At 40.2% G+C, this 16,654-nt stretch overlaps 1 protein-coding gene across 1 annotated transcript; it reads right to left on the bottom strand.

The window, feature by feature from the left end:
- Window positions 1-15,397: 15,397 nt before the first annotated feature.
- LOC100444595 (putative MAGE domain-containing protein MAGEA13P) lies at window positions 15,398-16,450 on the bottom strand. The gene has a single exon (XM_009235321.3). It carries the CDS (start codon window positions 16,448-16,450, stop codon window positions 15,398-15,400), a length of 1,053 nt encoding a protein of 350 aa, XP_009233596.3.
- Window positions 16,451-16,654: the final 204 nt, after the last annotated feature.

Raw genomic sequence — 16,654 nt, 5'->3', positions numbered from 1 at the left:
CTTCAAAAATTATTGAGGAAAATTAGCAAATATTTTGAACTGAATGAAAATCTAACTAAAACATATCAGAATCTGTGAGATTCTGCCAAATAAGTGCTTAGTGGGAATTTATGTCCTTAAATGCTCGTATTACAAAAAAAAGATTCAATTCAATAATATCAGCTTCCAAATTAAGAAACTATAAAAGCAAATAAATTAAACACAAGGCAAGCAGAAGATAGTGATAATATAGATAATAGCAGAATTCAATGTAATTGAAATTCGTAAAACAATAAATAATATCAATGGAACAAAAATCATTGCTTTAAAAATATCAGAGAAGGCCGGGCGCAGTGTCTCATGCCTGTAATCCCAGCACTTTGGGAGGCCGAGGCGGGCGGATCACGATTTCAGGAGATCAAGACCATCCTGGCTAACACGGTGAAACCCCGTCTCTACTAAAAACACAAAAAATTAGCCGGGCGTAGTGGCGGGCGCCTGTAGTCCCAGCTACTTGGGAGGCTGAGGCAGGAGAATGGCGTGAACCCGGGAGGCGGAGCTTGCAGTGAGCCGAGATTGCGCCACTGCACTTCAGCCTGGGTGACAGAACGAGACTCCGTCTCAAAAAAAAAAAAAAAAAAAAGAATGCTTGTGATTTTTGTACATTGATTTTGTACCCTGAGACTTTGCTGAAGTTGCTTATCACAAGCATTCTTATACACCAATAACAGACAAACAGAGAGCCAAATCAGGAGTGAACTCCCATTCACAATTGCTTCAAAGAGAATAAAATACCTAGGAATCCAACTTACAAGGGATGTGAAGGACCTCTTCAAGGAGAACTACAAACCACTGCTCAAGGAAATAAAAGAGGATACAAACAAATGGAAGAACATTCCATGCTCATGGGTAGGAAGAATCAATATCATGAAAATGTCCATACTGCCCAAGGTAATTGATAGATTCAATGCCATCCCCATCAAGATACCAATGACTTTCTGCACAGAATTGGAAAAAACTACTTGAAAGTTCATATGGAACCAAAAAAGAGCCCGCATCACCAAGTCCATCCTAAGCCAAAAGAACAAAGCTGGAGGCATCACACTACCTGACTTCAAACTATACTACAAGGCTACAGTAACCAAAATAGCATGATACTGGTACCAAAACAGAGATATAGATCAATGGAACAGAACAGAGCCCTCAGAAATAATGCTGCATATCTGCAACTATCTGACCTTTGACAAACCTGAGAAAAACAAGTAACGGGGAAAGGATTCCCTATTTAATAAATGGTGCTGGGAAAACTGGCTAGCCATATGGAGAAAGATGAAACTGGATCACTTTCTTACACCTTATACAAAAATCAATTCAAGATGGATTAAAGACTTAAACGTTAGACCTGAAACCATAAAAACCCTAGAAGAAAACCTAGGCATTACCACTCAAGACATAGGCATGGGCAAGGACTTCATGTCTAAAACACCAAAAACAATGGCAACAAAAGCCAAAATTGACAAATGGGATCTAATTAAACTAAAGAGCTTCTGCACAGCAAAAGAAACTACCACCAGAGTGAACAGGCAACCTACAAAATGGGAGAAAATTTTCGCCACCTACTCATCTGACAAAGGGCTAATATCCAGAATCTACAATGAACTCAAACAAATTTACAAGAAAAAAACAAACAACCCCATCGAAAAGTGGGCAAAGGACATGAACAGACACTTCTCAAAAGAAGACATTTATGCAGCCAAAAAAACACATGAAAAAATGCTCACCATCACTGGCCATCAGAGAAATGCAAATCAAAACCACAATAAGATACCATCTCACACCGGTTAGAATGGTGATCATTAAAAAGTCAGGAAACAACAGGTGCTGGAGAGGATGTGGAGAAATGGGAACACTTTTACACTGTTGGTGGGACTGTAAACTAGTTCAACCCTTGTGGAAGTCAGTGTGGCGATTCCTCAGGGATCTAGAACTAGAAATACCATTTGACCCAGCCATCCCATTACTGGGTATATACCCAAAGGACTATAAATCATGCTGCTATAAAGACACATGCATACATATGTTTATTGCGGCACTATTCACAATAACAAAGACTTGGAACCAACCCAAATGTCCAACAATGATAGACTGGATTAAGAAAATGTGGCACATATACACCATGGAATACTATGCAGCCATAAAAAATGATGAATTCATGTCCTTTGTAGGGACATGGATGAAATTGGAAATCATCATTCTCAGTAAACTATCGCAAGAACAAAAAACGAAACACCGCATATTCTCACTCATATGTGGGAACTGAACAATGAGAACACATGGACACAGGAAGGGGAACATCACACTCTGGGGACTGTTGGGGGGTGGGGGGAGGGGGGAGGGATAGCATTGGGAGATACAGCTAATGCTAGATGATGAGTTAGTGGGTGCAGCACACCAGCATGGCACATGTATACATATGTAACTAACCTGCACACTGTGCACATGTACCCTAAAACTTAAAGTATAATAATAATAAAAAATATATATATATCAGCTGAAATATTTAAAAAAATTTTTTTTAAAGACTATAGAAAAGCAATGACTTTGAACACAACTTGAAGTATAAAAAGCTGTGCAAATAGAGAAAAGAATATATGATATAGGAATTTGCAGAAAGGGAAAAATGAAAGAGCACGTAGTATAATCATATAAATGAATACATGCCTTATAGTGTGATAATAATTTGTAATTCTTTGAACTTGTGGAATAGCCATCAAATTCTTTAGATTTATAGCAAATGCATATAGAGGAAACAACGCGATAACATACAAAATTTTGAAAGGCTTATTTTTACAAGTGGAAAATGCTGGTTAAATATTAAATGGTGTTAGAAAAAAGCAGTACTGGCAAAGGTATTGGTGCTTATTAATTCATTTGTACCTTTTGTGGAGAACGTAAACCTACATTTTAAAAAAATTTAAAAATATGCCTTATAAGATGATTCCATTGCAAATAAAAGATAATGTGTGAATATTTTACAAATGAAAATGTATACAAACACTTTGGAGTCAAAATCATTCGGTAAAACCCAGGGATTTGTGAGTCTCAGAAAGAAGGCCATGGTCAAAAAAATAAAGAGATTTTTATAAAAGGAAAGGGGCTTATATAAGGAAAGGGGCTGTGTGGTTCTTCTAAAAAGAAAAAGACAAAGGAACAAGTAATACTGAAGAGAAAATCCTAAAGCAAAAGGATAATATGGTATCATATCAGTGACAATTAATGGTTTCATTAGGACATCGTGTGAATGAAATCATTCAAATGGTGGAATTGTTGAACGAAGAAAATGAGTATGTGACACATAGCTAACAACAAAGCACATAATATATATGGTAGAGAAGCATTAACAAAACCATAAATCAAAGCTCTTTCTCCATGCTATTTCCTTTGTGAAAGATAATCATATGGAAACTTAAGAGACTATATGTTGAATAATAACATTCATAGGAAAATCAATGAGTATTTAACTAAAGGTGCATTTCCAAGTACAACTTGGAATTAGTGGCAGTAACGACTAAAGAACATATTTTGTAAATATCATAATTTATTTGTTATAAGCCTTGACAAGAGACGTATAAAACAACAGTCGCAGTAATGAATGTGATCATTATAATTCAATCGCCCCATATTGCCTGTATACTGTCTTCATATAAATATTGGATGCAATCATGTCATGGAGAATATGGCTTAGATATTAATATAATTCCCCCTTTTAAATTATAAGCTAGTACTTTTTCTAGAGGGAGGGCTTTAAAAAGAAGATAGAGTCTTACTTGTGCAGCACTGTATTTGAAACTGCAGGGAAAGTTTGATGACTAACCACAGCTTATTAATTGGATTGTGATTTTTTTTTTCTAGTTAAACAAATGGTAGGCACGCCAGAGGCTGAGAAGAACCCAGCAAGAGGTTGATCAACATTGCCGACAAACAATCTTGAGAATGTCTGTGTGTTTATTCTTGGTCGTCTAAATCAAAATATTTATATTATTTAAAACTTTTAAAGATAAAATAATTCATATGTGTTTAATAAATGTTAGAAATTTTAAAACCATAAATAAGAAAATAAAAAGTAACACATTTCAGCTAGCAGAGAAAAATGTTTTTGGTATTTTCCCAGTTGTATGCAATGTGTCTATATGAACATAATGTGTGTCCTCCTGTCTTTCAATTCTGATTTTAATTTAAATAAGATTGAAATTTTGGGATGTGTGTCATGCCTGGGTAATTTAGGTTTTAAATTTAGATTGTAGGACTTTGCTTCTGGCCACAACGTAGCAACAGGAACTGAATCTTCACTCCTACCTATATACCATAACAACCAGATGAAATATATAAGACAATGATTTTTAATTTATTGACATCAGGCAATGACAAACAGTGATTTCTGAGAAATGAGAAGCAATAAAATGCTATTCAACCATAAATAGAAAGAAATCCTGTCATTTGCAGCAACATGAAAGGACCTGGAGGTCATTCATTATGTTATGTGAAATAAGCCAGGCACAGAAAGACAAATAATGCACATTCTCACTCGTAAGTGGGAGCTAAGAAAGTTGATGTCATTGAAGTAGAAAGTAGAGTGATAATTACCAGAGGCTGAGAAAGGGAGGGGGACAAAAAAAGGTAGGTTAATGGGTACAAAAACATACAGCTATATAGAAGGAATAAGTTCTAGTTTTTAATGCCTCAATAAGGTGACCATAGTTAACAATAATATATATTTCAAAATAGCTAAAAGAGAAGATTTGAAATTTTTCCAACACAAAGAAATAATAAATGTTTGAGGTGATGGATATTCTAAACACCCTGATTTGATCACTACACACTGTATTATGTAATATCACACGTATCCCATAAATATGTACAGTTATTATGTATCAATAAACAATTTTTTATTATATTAAAAAAAGAAAAGAAAAGAAAAACACATGAAGTGAGCCCTACCTTTGCTTCAGCTTACTGCTTTTAGAGAGAATGCAAGCCACAGTGGGGACTGACACTTCTCTTTGAATTGAGGATATACAGCTGGGAGTCCAGGGAGGACCATGTAGCTAGAATTTTCGGGGTAGAATACCAAAGAGGAGAGAACAACATACAGAGAGAACTCAAGAGCTCATACAAGGCTGGGGATAGTTCTCCTTCCCATGAGTCCGAATGAAAAGCCTCATAATTCATGGGGCATTAGGTAGAGTACTCTGAAGGATTTTGCCTTAGTAGTGAGGCAATATTAGCCATAGACTAAAAACTGCTATGGTCTTACCTAAAAAGAGTTTAAAAGCAAGGCCTGAAAGGATGATAGTATTTCCAAGTAACTTAACTATGTCTCAGAAAAAAAGTTCAAGGATATTTATTTATAGAATTAAAAAATATACTCAGCACTCCACAAGGCAAAATTCACAGTCTAACATACAATCAAAATTGCCAGACATGCAAAGAAGCATGAAATCAAGATTGCTACTTAAAAGGAGAATCAGTCAGTCATAACTGACACAGATGATAGAGTTAGTAGGCAAGGATATTAAAACAGTTATTAAAGCTGTATTTCACACGTTCAAGAAATAAGAGTAAAAGTTAAACATGTTAAATGCAGACATTGAAGATATAATAAAAGTCCCAAATGAACATTGAGAAAAGAAAATTACAATATTAAAATAAAAAAACTACACTGGCCTGGATTAACAGCAGATTAGACACCGCAGAAGAAAAAATCAATATACTTGAAGGTATAGCAATAGATATTTTCCACCATGAAACAGTGATGCTCTCAGAGAAAGAAAAAAGACTAATACTAATAAATAGAAACTTAGCAAGCTATGAGGCTACTTCACATGGCCTAATATACATAAATTTTGAGACTCTGAAAAAGAGGGTCAAATGGGGATTGAAAAAACATTTGAATAAATTGTAAATTAAAAATCCCCAATTTCGATGCATACTATAAACCCACAGATCCAAAACGAATTCCAAGAACAAGAAACATGAAGAACACTATACTAAGTCATATCATAATCAAATTGCTTAAAACCACTAATAAAGAGAAAATCTTTAAAGTAGCGAGAAGAAAAATAAAGACACTTTACCTACAAAAGAACAAAGATAAGGATGAAAGTGGATATCTTGTCAAAAACAATGAAAGCCGGTAGAGATTGGGACACTATCTTTAAAGTACTGAAAGGAAAAAAAATAAAATAAAATGTCAACCTAGTTTTCTATACCCTATGAAAATGTATTTCAAAAACAAAAATGAAACAAAGCCTCTTTCAGAAATACAAAACCTTAAAGGAATTGACCAACAACAGTTCTGCACCATAAGAAATGTTAAAAAAAAAAAGCGTCCTCCAGTCAGATGGAAAATGATACCAGATAGAAATCTGTATCCTACATAAAGGAATGAAGAGCACTAGAAATTGCAACTACATGGGTAAGTATAAAATATGTTTTCCTTATTATGCAAATACTTTTGTGATAATTGACAGTTTAAAATAAAAAAACAACATATGAAGAGATTTATAGAAATAGACGTGTATTGTTGGTTTTTGCGTTTCTGAGCATTCTGAATTTCCAGTGGGTAGAGCCAGCTGTTTCCCTCTTTATACCCAGGGCCCTCCTATCACAGTGTGGTCACTGTGCTCACACATGCCAAGGATTTTAGAAACATGCATAATTTAAAGAGTGAACACATGGTTATTAGAACGGATGTTGCGAACCCCAAATTACTTTTCTCTATTTTACATAGGGAACTCTTATGGGAACAACTTCACCTTTTGTTATTAAAGGGAAATTGAGCTACATAATAAAAGATTTAAAGGGAATGAAGGTTCTGAATATCAGTCAAGAAGGTTGCGAGCCATGTTGGAAGAGCAGAGAGAACATGTGAATGTAAAATGGTCTAAGTTCCCTGCTCTTGTTGAAAAAGCTGGAACAGAACCTGAGAATAGTTTTAAAAGAAGGGAATGGTGGAAAGTCAGAGAAAGCTCTCTTTGCTGTTTGGTGCTGAAGAGACTACCAGGTAAAGGCAATAGTAGGAGACTTTTTCTGAGATGAGAGTTTGACACAGACCTATACAAGGTAGAGACAGAGATTGGTGTCGGTAGGAAGGAAAAGCCTGGGCAAAATCTGAAAGTGGATGATGCATTAGAGGGAAGGTAGCCAGTCCCATGCTAAGAATGAAGACTAGATAAGTGGATAGGAGGACAGTGTGTATCTATAGGTGTCTAACTTGATGGGGTGGAGCAAGGAGGAGTCACAGAAATAAGAAATGAATGGTAAGGTACACGGGAGGTGCTGAGGTTGGTGGGCCACAGGTTGTTGACAGTATCAAAAAGCTAGACAGCAAAATTGAAATTCAGTGCATTGGACACAGTGGAGTCCACATAGATAACTGCCTGTACCAGAGTATGATGAAATCCATGTCTGAGGAAGGGTCTCTTAGCACAGAGCTTTCCTAGCAGGGCTCAAGGGAAGACTAAAGTTCTGTGGGTTGAGTGTCAAGGCCCACTGCTTCAGAGGAAGAAGAAAGGGTACTGAGTGGACAAAACTCTGGTCTTATAGTCCTCATTGCAATCAGACTGCTCTGCCTTCTCATGTTCATTTATTGGATTTCTGTGGAAGGCTTCAGATTGAACGATGGGTCTCTCATCTAAAATTTTGACAACTGCTGTCCACCAGCTAGATATAAATATGATAGATAATTGAGACCTGGCCTTCAGGTCCTGGCACCCAAGATTGCACCCAGCACTTTGTCTGTTTGCTGTAGAAACTTTAGTTAATGCAGATCTGCCAGCTCCCTAAAACAGCCACACAGGGTTAGAAGAGTGTCTGGGTGTTGGTGCCAGTAAGATTAGAGCCTTAGAGGTGACCTAAGATAGCAGATGTGAGATTGAAAACTCACAATATATAATTATATGTGTGGGTGTTTTTTATATACACATATAACAAACCACAAATACACAAGCATCGACACAAGTACACACACATGCATACATACATACATACATACATGGATATAGACTATATTTAGGAAAACAGAGGACATTTTTCTCTGGTGGATTTTTCTGGATGGGTACTTTCTCCCTTTAAATTCTTCCCTGGATTTATCAAGTTTTGTGTGAGTTTGGTTGCTAACTGTGTTTGCCAGAGAGAGGATGGCTGCTACATATACAAATCTCAATTTTCCCTAAACCTATGACCTCAAATGATCTCTATTGATGCAGCACAGCCTAATTTCCAGTCTGAATTTAATGCTTTGTCTTTTTCATTTGTTTTTCTTCAATGCGTGTTCAATAAATGTTTGCTGGAAGAATAAATGAATAAATCAAAGTACCAGAGGGTCACATTAGCTGGTTCAAAATGTGGAGCCTGCCTCATGCCTGGGCTTTCTGCCTCCATGGGAAAAAACCTACAGTGCCACAACTGCTCATGTAACTTCAGAATTCCCAAGGGATAGTAGCACCGAGAGTGTCATTATGGATGTCTCATCTCCAGGTCTAAACACTATCCTGGCTGTAGGGATGCTTTCAACATCATCATACATGATGCTTCCTGCTTTGCACCCCACATATTCCTGTTAGTTTAACAAGGAAGCATGTGCCATCTGCATGGGTGTTCCATCTACGCTGCACATGTCTGCACCTTGGGCCAATCCTCTATGCCAGACAGCATCTGGTGGCAACGTAGGCCAGCAGTCATAGCCACAAGACACCCACCCTCTAGAGTGCCAACGGCTCAGATTCCAAGGGAGGTAATCTGAGCAGGTGACATCATTTGGACCATTTTCCAGGCAAGTCTACCCTCAGCCCTTTATCTACAGTCACTGAGATAATTTGTCCCAGGGCATTCCCACTCCAATTGCCCCTGTTGGAAGCTGCAGCATCCCTTCCACTGCTCCTCAGTGTTTCTGCTTGTTATCTTGCTGGTCATCAGCCACCAACCCCATTCACTCACAAAGCCTCAGCCTCCATAGAGGAGGTCCACTATGGAGGGGAAAACATACCAGACTCTGGCAGGCATTGCAACAACTCCAGTCCTGGGAAACTGGCAAGGGTGTCATGGACTAGTAGAGTAGTCAGGAGATGTAACTCACCTAGAATAATGCTGGGTAGCCAGCCATGCTCTTCCTGACAGGACATAAGATGACTCTAAGGCAGGGTGGTGTGTCTGGCATGCCACTGGTCCACTCTGTCATCAGACCTGCCTACCCAGACCACAATGAAGCTTCCAGCTTGTAACAAAGACTCAGAGATTCCCCAAGCCTATTCACATAAGTTGTCCTGAACCACCATGCTCCCCACCCAGATTTCCTACCTTCTCTTATAGGCACTGCTTCACTCTACACTGAACTCTGGATTTACAGCTCTGAGTGTCACCTGGCCTTGGGCTCTCTGGAACCATTTTGCATGTGGTCTTGCTCGTGGACTCTGGCAATTACTCTGCCTTAGATCCTTCCAATGCCCCTCACTAGCTTAGGGGTGTCCTGTCTGGTCCTCTTCCCTGGCTCTGCTCCTGAACAGTCTGACCAAACCCTTGCTTCTCAAAGCAAAGGGAGAATGGTTGACATTTCAGAATTTTAAATCATACCCGGAAGAATTCTGTTGCTCTGGACATAAATCTCGCTTTGTATGGGTGAGGAATTAAGTTATATTTTTTGCTTAACCTAATGAGAAAATATCTATTAGAACAATAGTGAGATAATACTTGTTCACCCATAATTTTACCCCAAATTTAAAATATTAATAATAAAAAATGGTTCTGAGCATGTAGGTATTAACATACATTGGTTTATGAGAAAATGAATGTTGCAGCATTTTTGGAATAAAATGTCAGCAATATTTATAAAAATTAAAAACCTCACACCTCTCCCACTTAAACCCAATTTTCCACATTAAAATGTCTTTCTTATGGAAAAAAACACATTTGACCAAGAATTCATGTTTAAAAAATTGTTGATTTAAGTCCTATTAATCATACAAAAAAATCTAGAAACAACTCATTTGTCCATTAGGAGGAAAAATTTTCAATTATTTATGACACATACATTCTTACATTCTTTAGAATACTAGGGAGTAGGTACAAAAGCGAGGCAGAATTATGTGTGCTGTTATGGAAAGATTCTGCATCCACTTTATTAAGCAGCAAAGGCAAATGTCAGGTGAATGTGTACTTCATTACCCACGCATATTTTTAAAAAAATGCTTCTACTCAGAAGCAGCTTCTGGGCTCCCTGAATCTCCATCTGGTTCAGCCGGCCTGCCTCCACTCAAGGTGAATCAGAGTCTCTTAAGGTGGAGGTGGACCCCAACATCCAGGCTGTGGGCACCCAGGAGAAAGAGCAGATCAAGACTCTCAAGTAGTTTGCCTCCTTCCTTGACAAGGTGCAATTCCTGGAGCAGCAGAACACGATGCTGGAGACCAAGTGGAGCCTCGTGCCACAGCAGAAGGCAGCTTGGAACAACATCATGTTTGACAAGTACATCAATAACCTTTGGAAACATCTGGAAACCCTGGGCCATGAAAAAGCTGAAGCTGGAAGCAGATCTTGGATACATTCAGGGACTGGTGGAAAACTTCAGGAATAAGTACAAGGATGAGATCAATAAGCATACAGCTATAATGAATTTGTCCTCAACAAGAAGGATGTGGATGAAGCTTACATAAACAAAGTAGAGCTAAAGTCTCAGCTGAAAGAGCTGACCGATGAGATCAACTTCCTCAGGCAGCTGTATGAAGAAAAGATCCTGAGGTGCAGTCCCAGTTTTTGGACACGTCTGTGGTTCCTGTCCATGGGCAACAGCCACTCCCTGGATGTGGACCGCATCATTGCCAAATGTGCCCAGTGTGAGGAGATTGCCAGCCGTAACCCAGCTGAGGCTGAGAACATGCACCAGAACAAGTATGAGGGGCTGCAGATGCCGCTTGGGAAGCACAGAGATGACCTGTGTTGTACAAAGATGGATATCTCTGAAATGAACTGGAACATCAGCCAGCTCTAAGCTGAGACTGAGGGCCTCAAAAGCCAGATGGCTTACCTGAGGCCACCATGGCAGATGCCAAGCAGTGTGGGGAGCTGGCTGTTAAGGACACCAATGCCCATTAAGGACGTCAATGCAAAACTAGTGGCGCTGGAGGCAGCCCCGCAGGGAGCCAACCAGGACATGGCCTGGCAGCTGCGCAAGTACCAGGAGCTGATGAAATTCAAGCTGGCCCTGGACATCAGGATTGCCACCTACAGGAGGCTGCTGGAGTGGAGGATGAGAAGAGCTGGATGGAATCTGGGATGAGTAACATGAGTATCCGTAGGAAGACCACCAGTGGCTACTCAGGTGGGCTGAACTTGGCCTATGGGAGCCTCACAAGCTCTACAGCCTGGGCTCTGGCTTTGGCTCTGGCAGGGGCTCTGATGCCTTTAGCCACAGGAACTCCTCCAGGGCCATGGTTGTGAAGATTATCGAGACCCGTGATGGGAAGCTAGTGTCAGGGTTCCCTGATGTGCTGCCCAAGTGAATAGCCACAGCAGCCCCTCCCAGACTACCTGTTCCTGTGGCTGCCCCAGAACCTGTGGGAGAGGCCACTGTGCAGGGGAGCATAGGGAGCGGGAGACCCATCTGATGCTCAGCCATAGCCCTTAGCCCACCGTTGGGGGGAATTTACTGCCTGGGGTACCTGATCTTGCCCATGCCCCCTAACTAAAAACCAATTCAATTGTATTTTTCCAAAATAAAGCCTCAGCTAACTCTACCAAAAAAACTCACAATATAATTTTCTACCATATTAATCTATGAAAAAGCCTAGATTCAGCTTTAAAATAATACACATCAAATTGTTAATTGTGGTTATCCCCAAAAAGGTGCCTGAATTTTGGAGGAACTTTTTAAAGGCAAGAATTTTGATTGATCTGTATTTTTAAAATTTTTTGCAATAAGTGTACTTGCACAGTTACTTTTGTAATGAAAATATTTAAATAAGCCTAGGAGTTCCTCGAGACTTATTCAAATATTTATGTAAACAAGTATAAATATAAGTATAAAAAATTTAAATATAATAATTTTATATTTAAATAAAATGTATTATATGAACATATATATAAATAAAAGTTGCGCATTTATCAGTTAAGTAACTGCTAGCTGATGCAACAGATAAAACCTGAAATTTGAATGGCTTAACACAACAGAAGTTTACTTTTTGTGTGCATAAATTCTGATGTAGGTTGCCAGGGACTTCCTCTGTCAGGCCACCCAGGGATCCAGGCTGCTTCCCTGTTGTAGCTCCACCATCTGAACTCAGGGCCACCATGTTTGCTGCTCAATGCGAGAGGAGGCATGGAAATGGCACACTGGCTTTTGCTGTCACATAATAGGTGCTCAATAAAAAGCAACTATCATAACTTGTTATTACAACACTCTTCATTTCTTGGAGGAGTTTCTGAGAAAACTAAATTCATCTTGAAATTCACCACGTTTCTTAAGTGCTTTCAAATACAGGATCACATCCAGTTTTCAAAGAATCCTAGAAATCTTTGCAGGGAGTTCTGCACTGATCTTTGCAAAAACTTCCATAATTTTAGTAGACTAAGAATTTTTTCCTTCTATTTGATGCATGGTCAAAATCTTAACTTATGAGCTTCTGCTACCCTCCACAGGACTGAACACTTTGGAACACCTGTACAGGTACCATTCATTAAGTGAACTACAAAACAGGATTTTCCTGTGGAGGCAGAAACACAGACAAGAGCAAGTAGAATTTTCTTTTTCATCAGAGCTAGCATGTCTGTCAGGGAATTATTGTTCACCTCCTAGGAGAAATTTAGGATTTTAGGAATTCAGCCTTTTGTAGATGTTTGCTTATCAAGTAATTTATATGGTCTTTCTTTGCCTACTGCTTATAAGGGAGGCTTTGGTTTTTCAACCATCAAAGTATTACCATTCATTCGTCAATGCATTCAGTGGCCTGCTTCAAATAATACACTTTATTAAATTCCTATTGCAAATATCAGGATGGTTAAAAGATCCCTTTTTCTAACTTTAGGATTATATCCCAAGAACCAGCATATTATGTGCAAATCAAACTCTACTCACTAATCCATTTGCAAGACAATTTGAGTATGTGTTGAAGAGGCCCAGGGGAATGACCAGGCATCAAAACATCCTCCAAAGTGTGCTTTTAACATTAGAAAGGGCTGTTGCTATCAATGGGGTTCCAGAATGAGGGATGGAACAGTTCAGGGAACATCTGCAGATAGAAGGAATGCTCTGTGTCAGGGGAAGGGCAGGTGATTTTGAGTCTTCCACCTGGAGCAGGGCACAGCCCTCAGAGGAGGAGGCAGTGATGATCTGGTAAGCAGTCAAGGTTCCAGGTTTGGACAGGAGGGCACACAGGTCAACACCAGAGAAAAGGTACTGTAATGCAGGGAAGTGCTGGGACAGGACAAAAATGTGAGTGCCTGGGCAGAATCAGCTCTCAAGGACCACGGGGCTCAGGCAGGAGGACCCTAGGTTCATAAAGCCCACAGACTATTCCCAGATTGTGTTTCTCATACAATCTTCCTTCCTTAGGCCTGCTTTTTAGTACCTTAGCCACAAGGTTCTTTTTGTTACCTGAACAACATTATGGAGTACTGAGAACAGATATGAACCAAGAGGCAGAAGGCCTGCCTCAGGCTAGGATGAGGGGGGCAGTGTGGGCCTGGATGAATTCAGGCCAGAGGTCAAGTCCCAGTCCTGTCACTTACTAGTTATATGATCTGGGGAAATCATCAAGCACTATGAGCCTCAGGCTCTTCATACGTAAGGTGGATTTCATAAGCCCTGTCTTGTAGAAGTGTTGGAATGTATGCAATGTGAGTAAAGCACCTGGCACAGCCACTTGCATGTATTGGATCTTTCATGAACGGCAGTTGTTTTCAATATGATTTTAACCCTAAACCCTCCATATGTACCATATTCTCTGGGAGTGTGTGTTGGGAAGGTGGGGGGAGAGAGAGAGATATCAAGGATATTTCAGAGAATATGCAGCACACTAGGACATAACACACCAAATGGGTCAGAAATGCTACTTTATAAATAAAACTCAGTAAATTTTTCCTATTGGTAGACACATTATTTGATTTGGATGTAGGGAAGTTTTCACCAGCTGGATGCAACTCAAGGATCCTAGAAGTTTTGAGTCAAGGAGTAAATCCTTTCAACCCTCCCAACTTCTCTTCCATGAAAATCACTATTTTCATCCATTCCACTCCCACTCAAAATCTAGCCTTTGCTTAGAACTGGCCAAATTACAGTCAAGATCATTTAATTAAATGCCTTTTTAATAGAGTGGGCCCTGGCTCTCCCACACCAGGGAAATGAATGCCAGCCTAGAGGCTTCTGGCCACCACTTTAAGGGGGTATCACCCTATTTCTCAGGAAACCCTTGCAGATGATGTGTATGAACACTTAGTTCATGCACTCTGTTCAGCTACACTGGGACGAGTGCAGGCCACATCCCATTCTTTGCCCCAGGTGAAGATTCCTCTCTGCTTTGTCCACCATCCAGAAGGAACCGCTAGGAGCAGTTTTCCATTCCAGGCTTTTATCTCACCTATAAGACATATTGAGTGCCTGGCCCCTGCCACCATCCAGGTTAACTTAAAATTAACTCCCACAGAAGGAGTTGCACTTTTCCACAGCTCCAAACTTCCTTAGCTCAAGCATTTATTCTTGACTGTTTAATCTGAAGTCCCACTTCCTCACTCCTTCTTTGGACTTGCTCTTTAGGTCTTAAAGGGCATCTTGCCAACCTCCTCACTTAACCTGGAATCCCCACTATTAACATAGTGCCTTACAAAGGGCAGATGCTCAATTAATGTTTGGGGAATAAATAAGCCAGTGAACTGGGGCTCATATTTAATAAGATTTATTTTCTCATGCATTCTTGAATAAGCCAAATAATTCAGGTATAAATCTTTAATACAAAACCACAGATTAAGAGGCATACATAAATCCCACAATTAACCATCTTCTATGTTTTTCCTGTATTTATTGATCTCATTAATTTTATTGCTAGGCTGTTACACATTTCTGAGAAAATTCCTATTCCAACACCATGTTATCTTATTCCAGATCACAAAATAAGACGGAAGCTTCCCCCCTTTGGTTTATATAATAGAAAAACTTTTATTTTTAAACCTGATAAACAGTAACAAATGTGTGACCAATGTCATTCATGAATCTGCATTCTGAAGCTAATAAGCCTTTTAAGAGAAACATTTGAAAAATACCAAAAAGCAAAAACAAACAAACAAACAAAAAGATAAAAATCTGCAATCAGCCCTTCACTACTTAAAACCTTGTCTTCTCTTTTCAAACACAGAGTGAAGACTCTGCCTGAGACTTCACTTAGGGCAAGAGAAGCTGCTGGACTTGGCCCGGGAATGTGCGCTGGCCATAAGAGTAGTACCACCCATGGTGGCAATTATAGCCTGAGCTTTCTCTTTCTCATCTCTTAAAGCTTCCTCATACAGGAGTGGAAAGGAACTGGCATCATTCCCACTGACTCTGGAGAAAAACTCCAGGACTTTCATCTTGGTGGTTTCGGCATGAGCCCTTGGGCCCCACGGGAATTTGTATCTTGGAGGATCACTGTTGGATACCTGACAGCACTCCAGGTATTTTTCCTGCACCAAATCTCTGGTGATGAGCTTCCTGGGCTCCCCATAGATGAAATCCTCCCACCCAGCATACACCCTGATAATATTCAGCACTTCCCAGATCTTCTCTTCAGAGGCACAGTTGGCCTCCATTAAGATCACACCCAAGATAAGAATCAGGAGGCCGCTCTTGGGCATTCCCTGGTCATCGCTCAGCCTCCTATCGTAGGTGAGGTCTAGTGATTTGAGGAGCACACAGGAGTGGCTGATGGGGTCCACCTCCTTCATGTCAATGCCAAAGACAATCTGCATGCATTCATGGGCTTGCATAAAGATCGGAGGGAAGTGATCCTTGTGCTCTTTGATGACACCCTTCACCATTTCTGCTTCTGTGATGGGCTGTTTTGTTGTATACTTGACACTCAGGAATTTCACCAATTCATCCACCTTCTTCTCTAGCATGCTACCAAGCAAGGACTCGGGCTCTGGCAGGGCCTGGGAGGCACCTGGATCCTTCTTTTCCAGGCTTCTGGAACTCTCATCAGATTGATTCCATGGAGTGGCTTTGATGGTAGTGCAGGAGGAGCAGACTTTCTGAGAACTCTGGGGAGTACCTGGTGTTCCAGAAGCAGACACCTTCTCCAAGGTGCCCTGGATCAGAGTAGAGGAAGAGGAGGAGGCTGTGGTATTCACCTTCTCAGCTTCAGCAACCTGCACACCCACAAGGCCCTGTGCCTCTTTGGGGGCCTGAAGCCCTTGCTCAAGCTCGCAGTGCCGACTCTTTTGGCTGTGAGGCATCTTGACTTGTTTCGGGGGCAGCCTGAGGAGCATGGGCAGGAGATGGCTGATGAAGCCAACTGGACTGGGGGAGAGGAAGAGTGTGAAAAACTTAAACTTGTCATTCTGATAAATACTGTCTTAACAGGTCCTCTTTTAGTGCTCTAGGGCCCCACAGGTCTCCCATCCTGCACTTCATCATGACTCCTGGCATTGACTGGATCT

This window comes from Pongo abelii, chromosome X (genome assembly GCF_028885655.2).
Source record: "Pongo abelii isolate AG06213 chromosome X, NHGRI_mPonAbe1-v2.0_pri, whole genome shotgun sequence".
In the NCBI taxonomy this organism is placed as follows: Eukaryota; Metazoa; Chordata; class Mammalia; order Primates; family Hominidae; genus Pongo; species Pongo abelii.
Note: the sequence above shows the minus strand (reverse complement) of the source record. Positions and strands in the feature narration are given on the sequence as shown.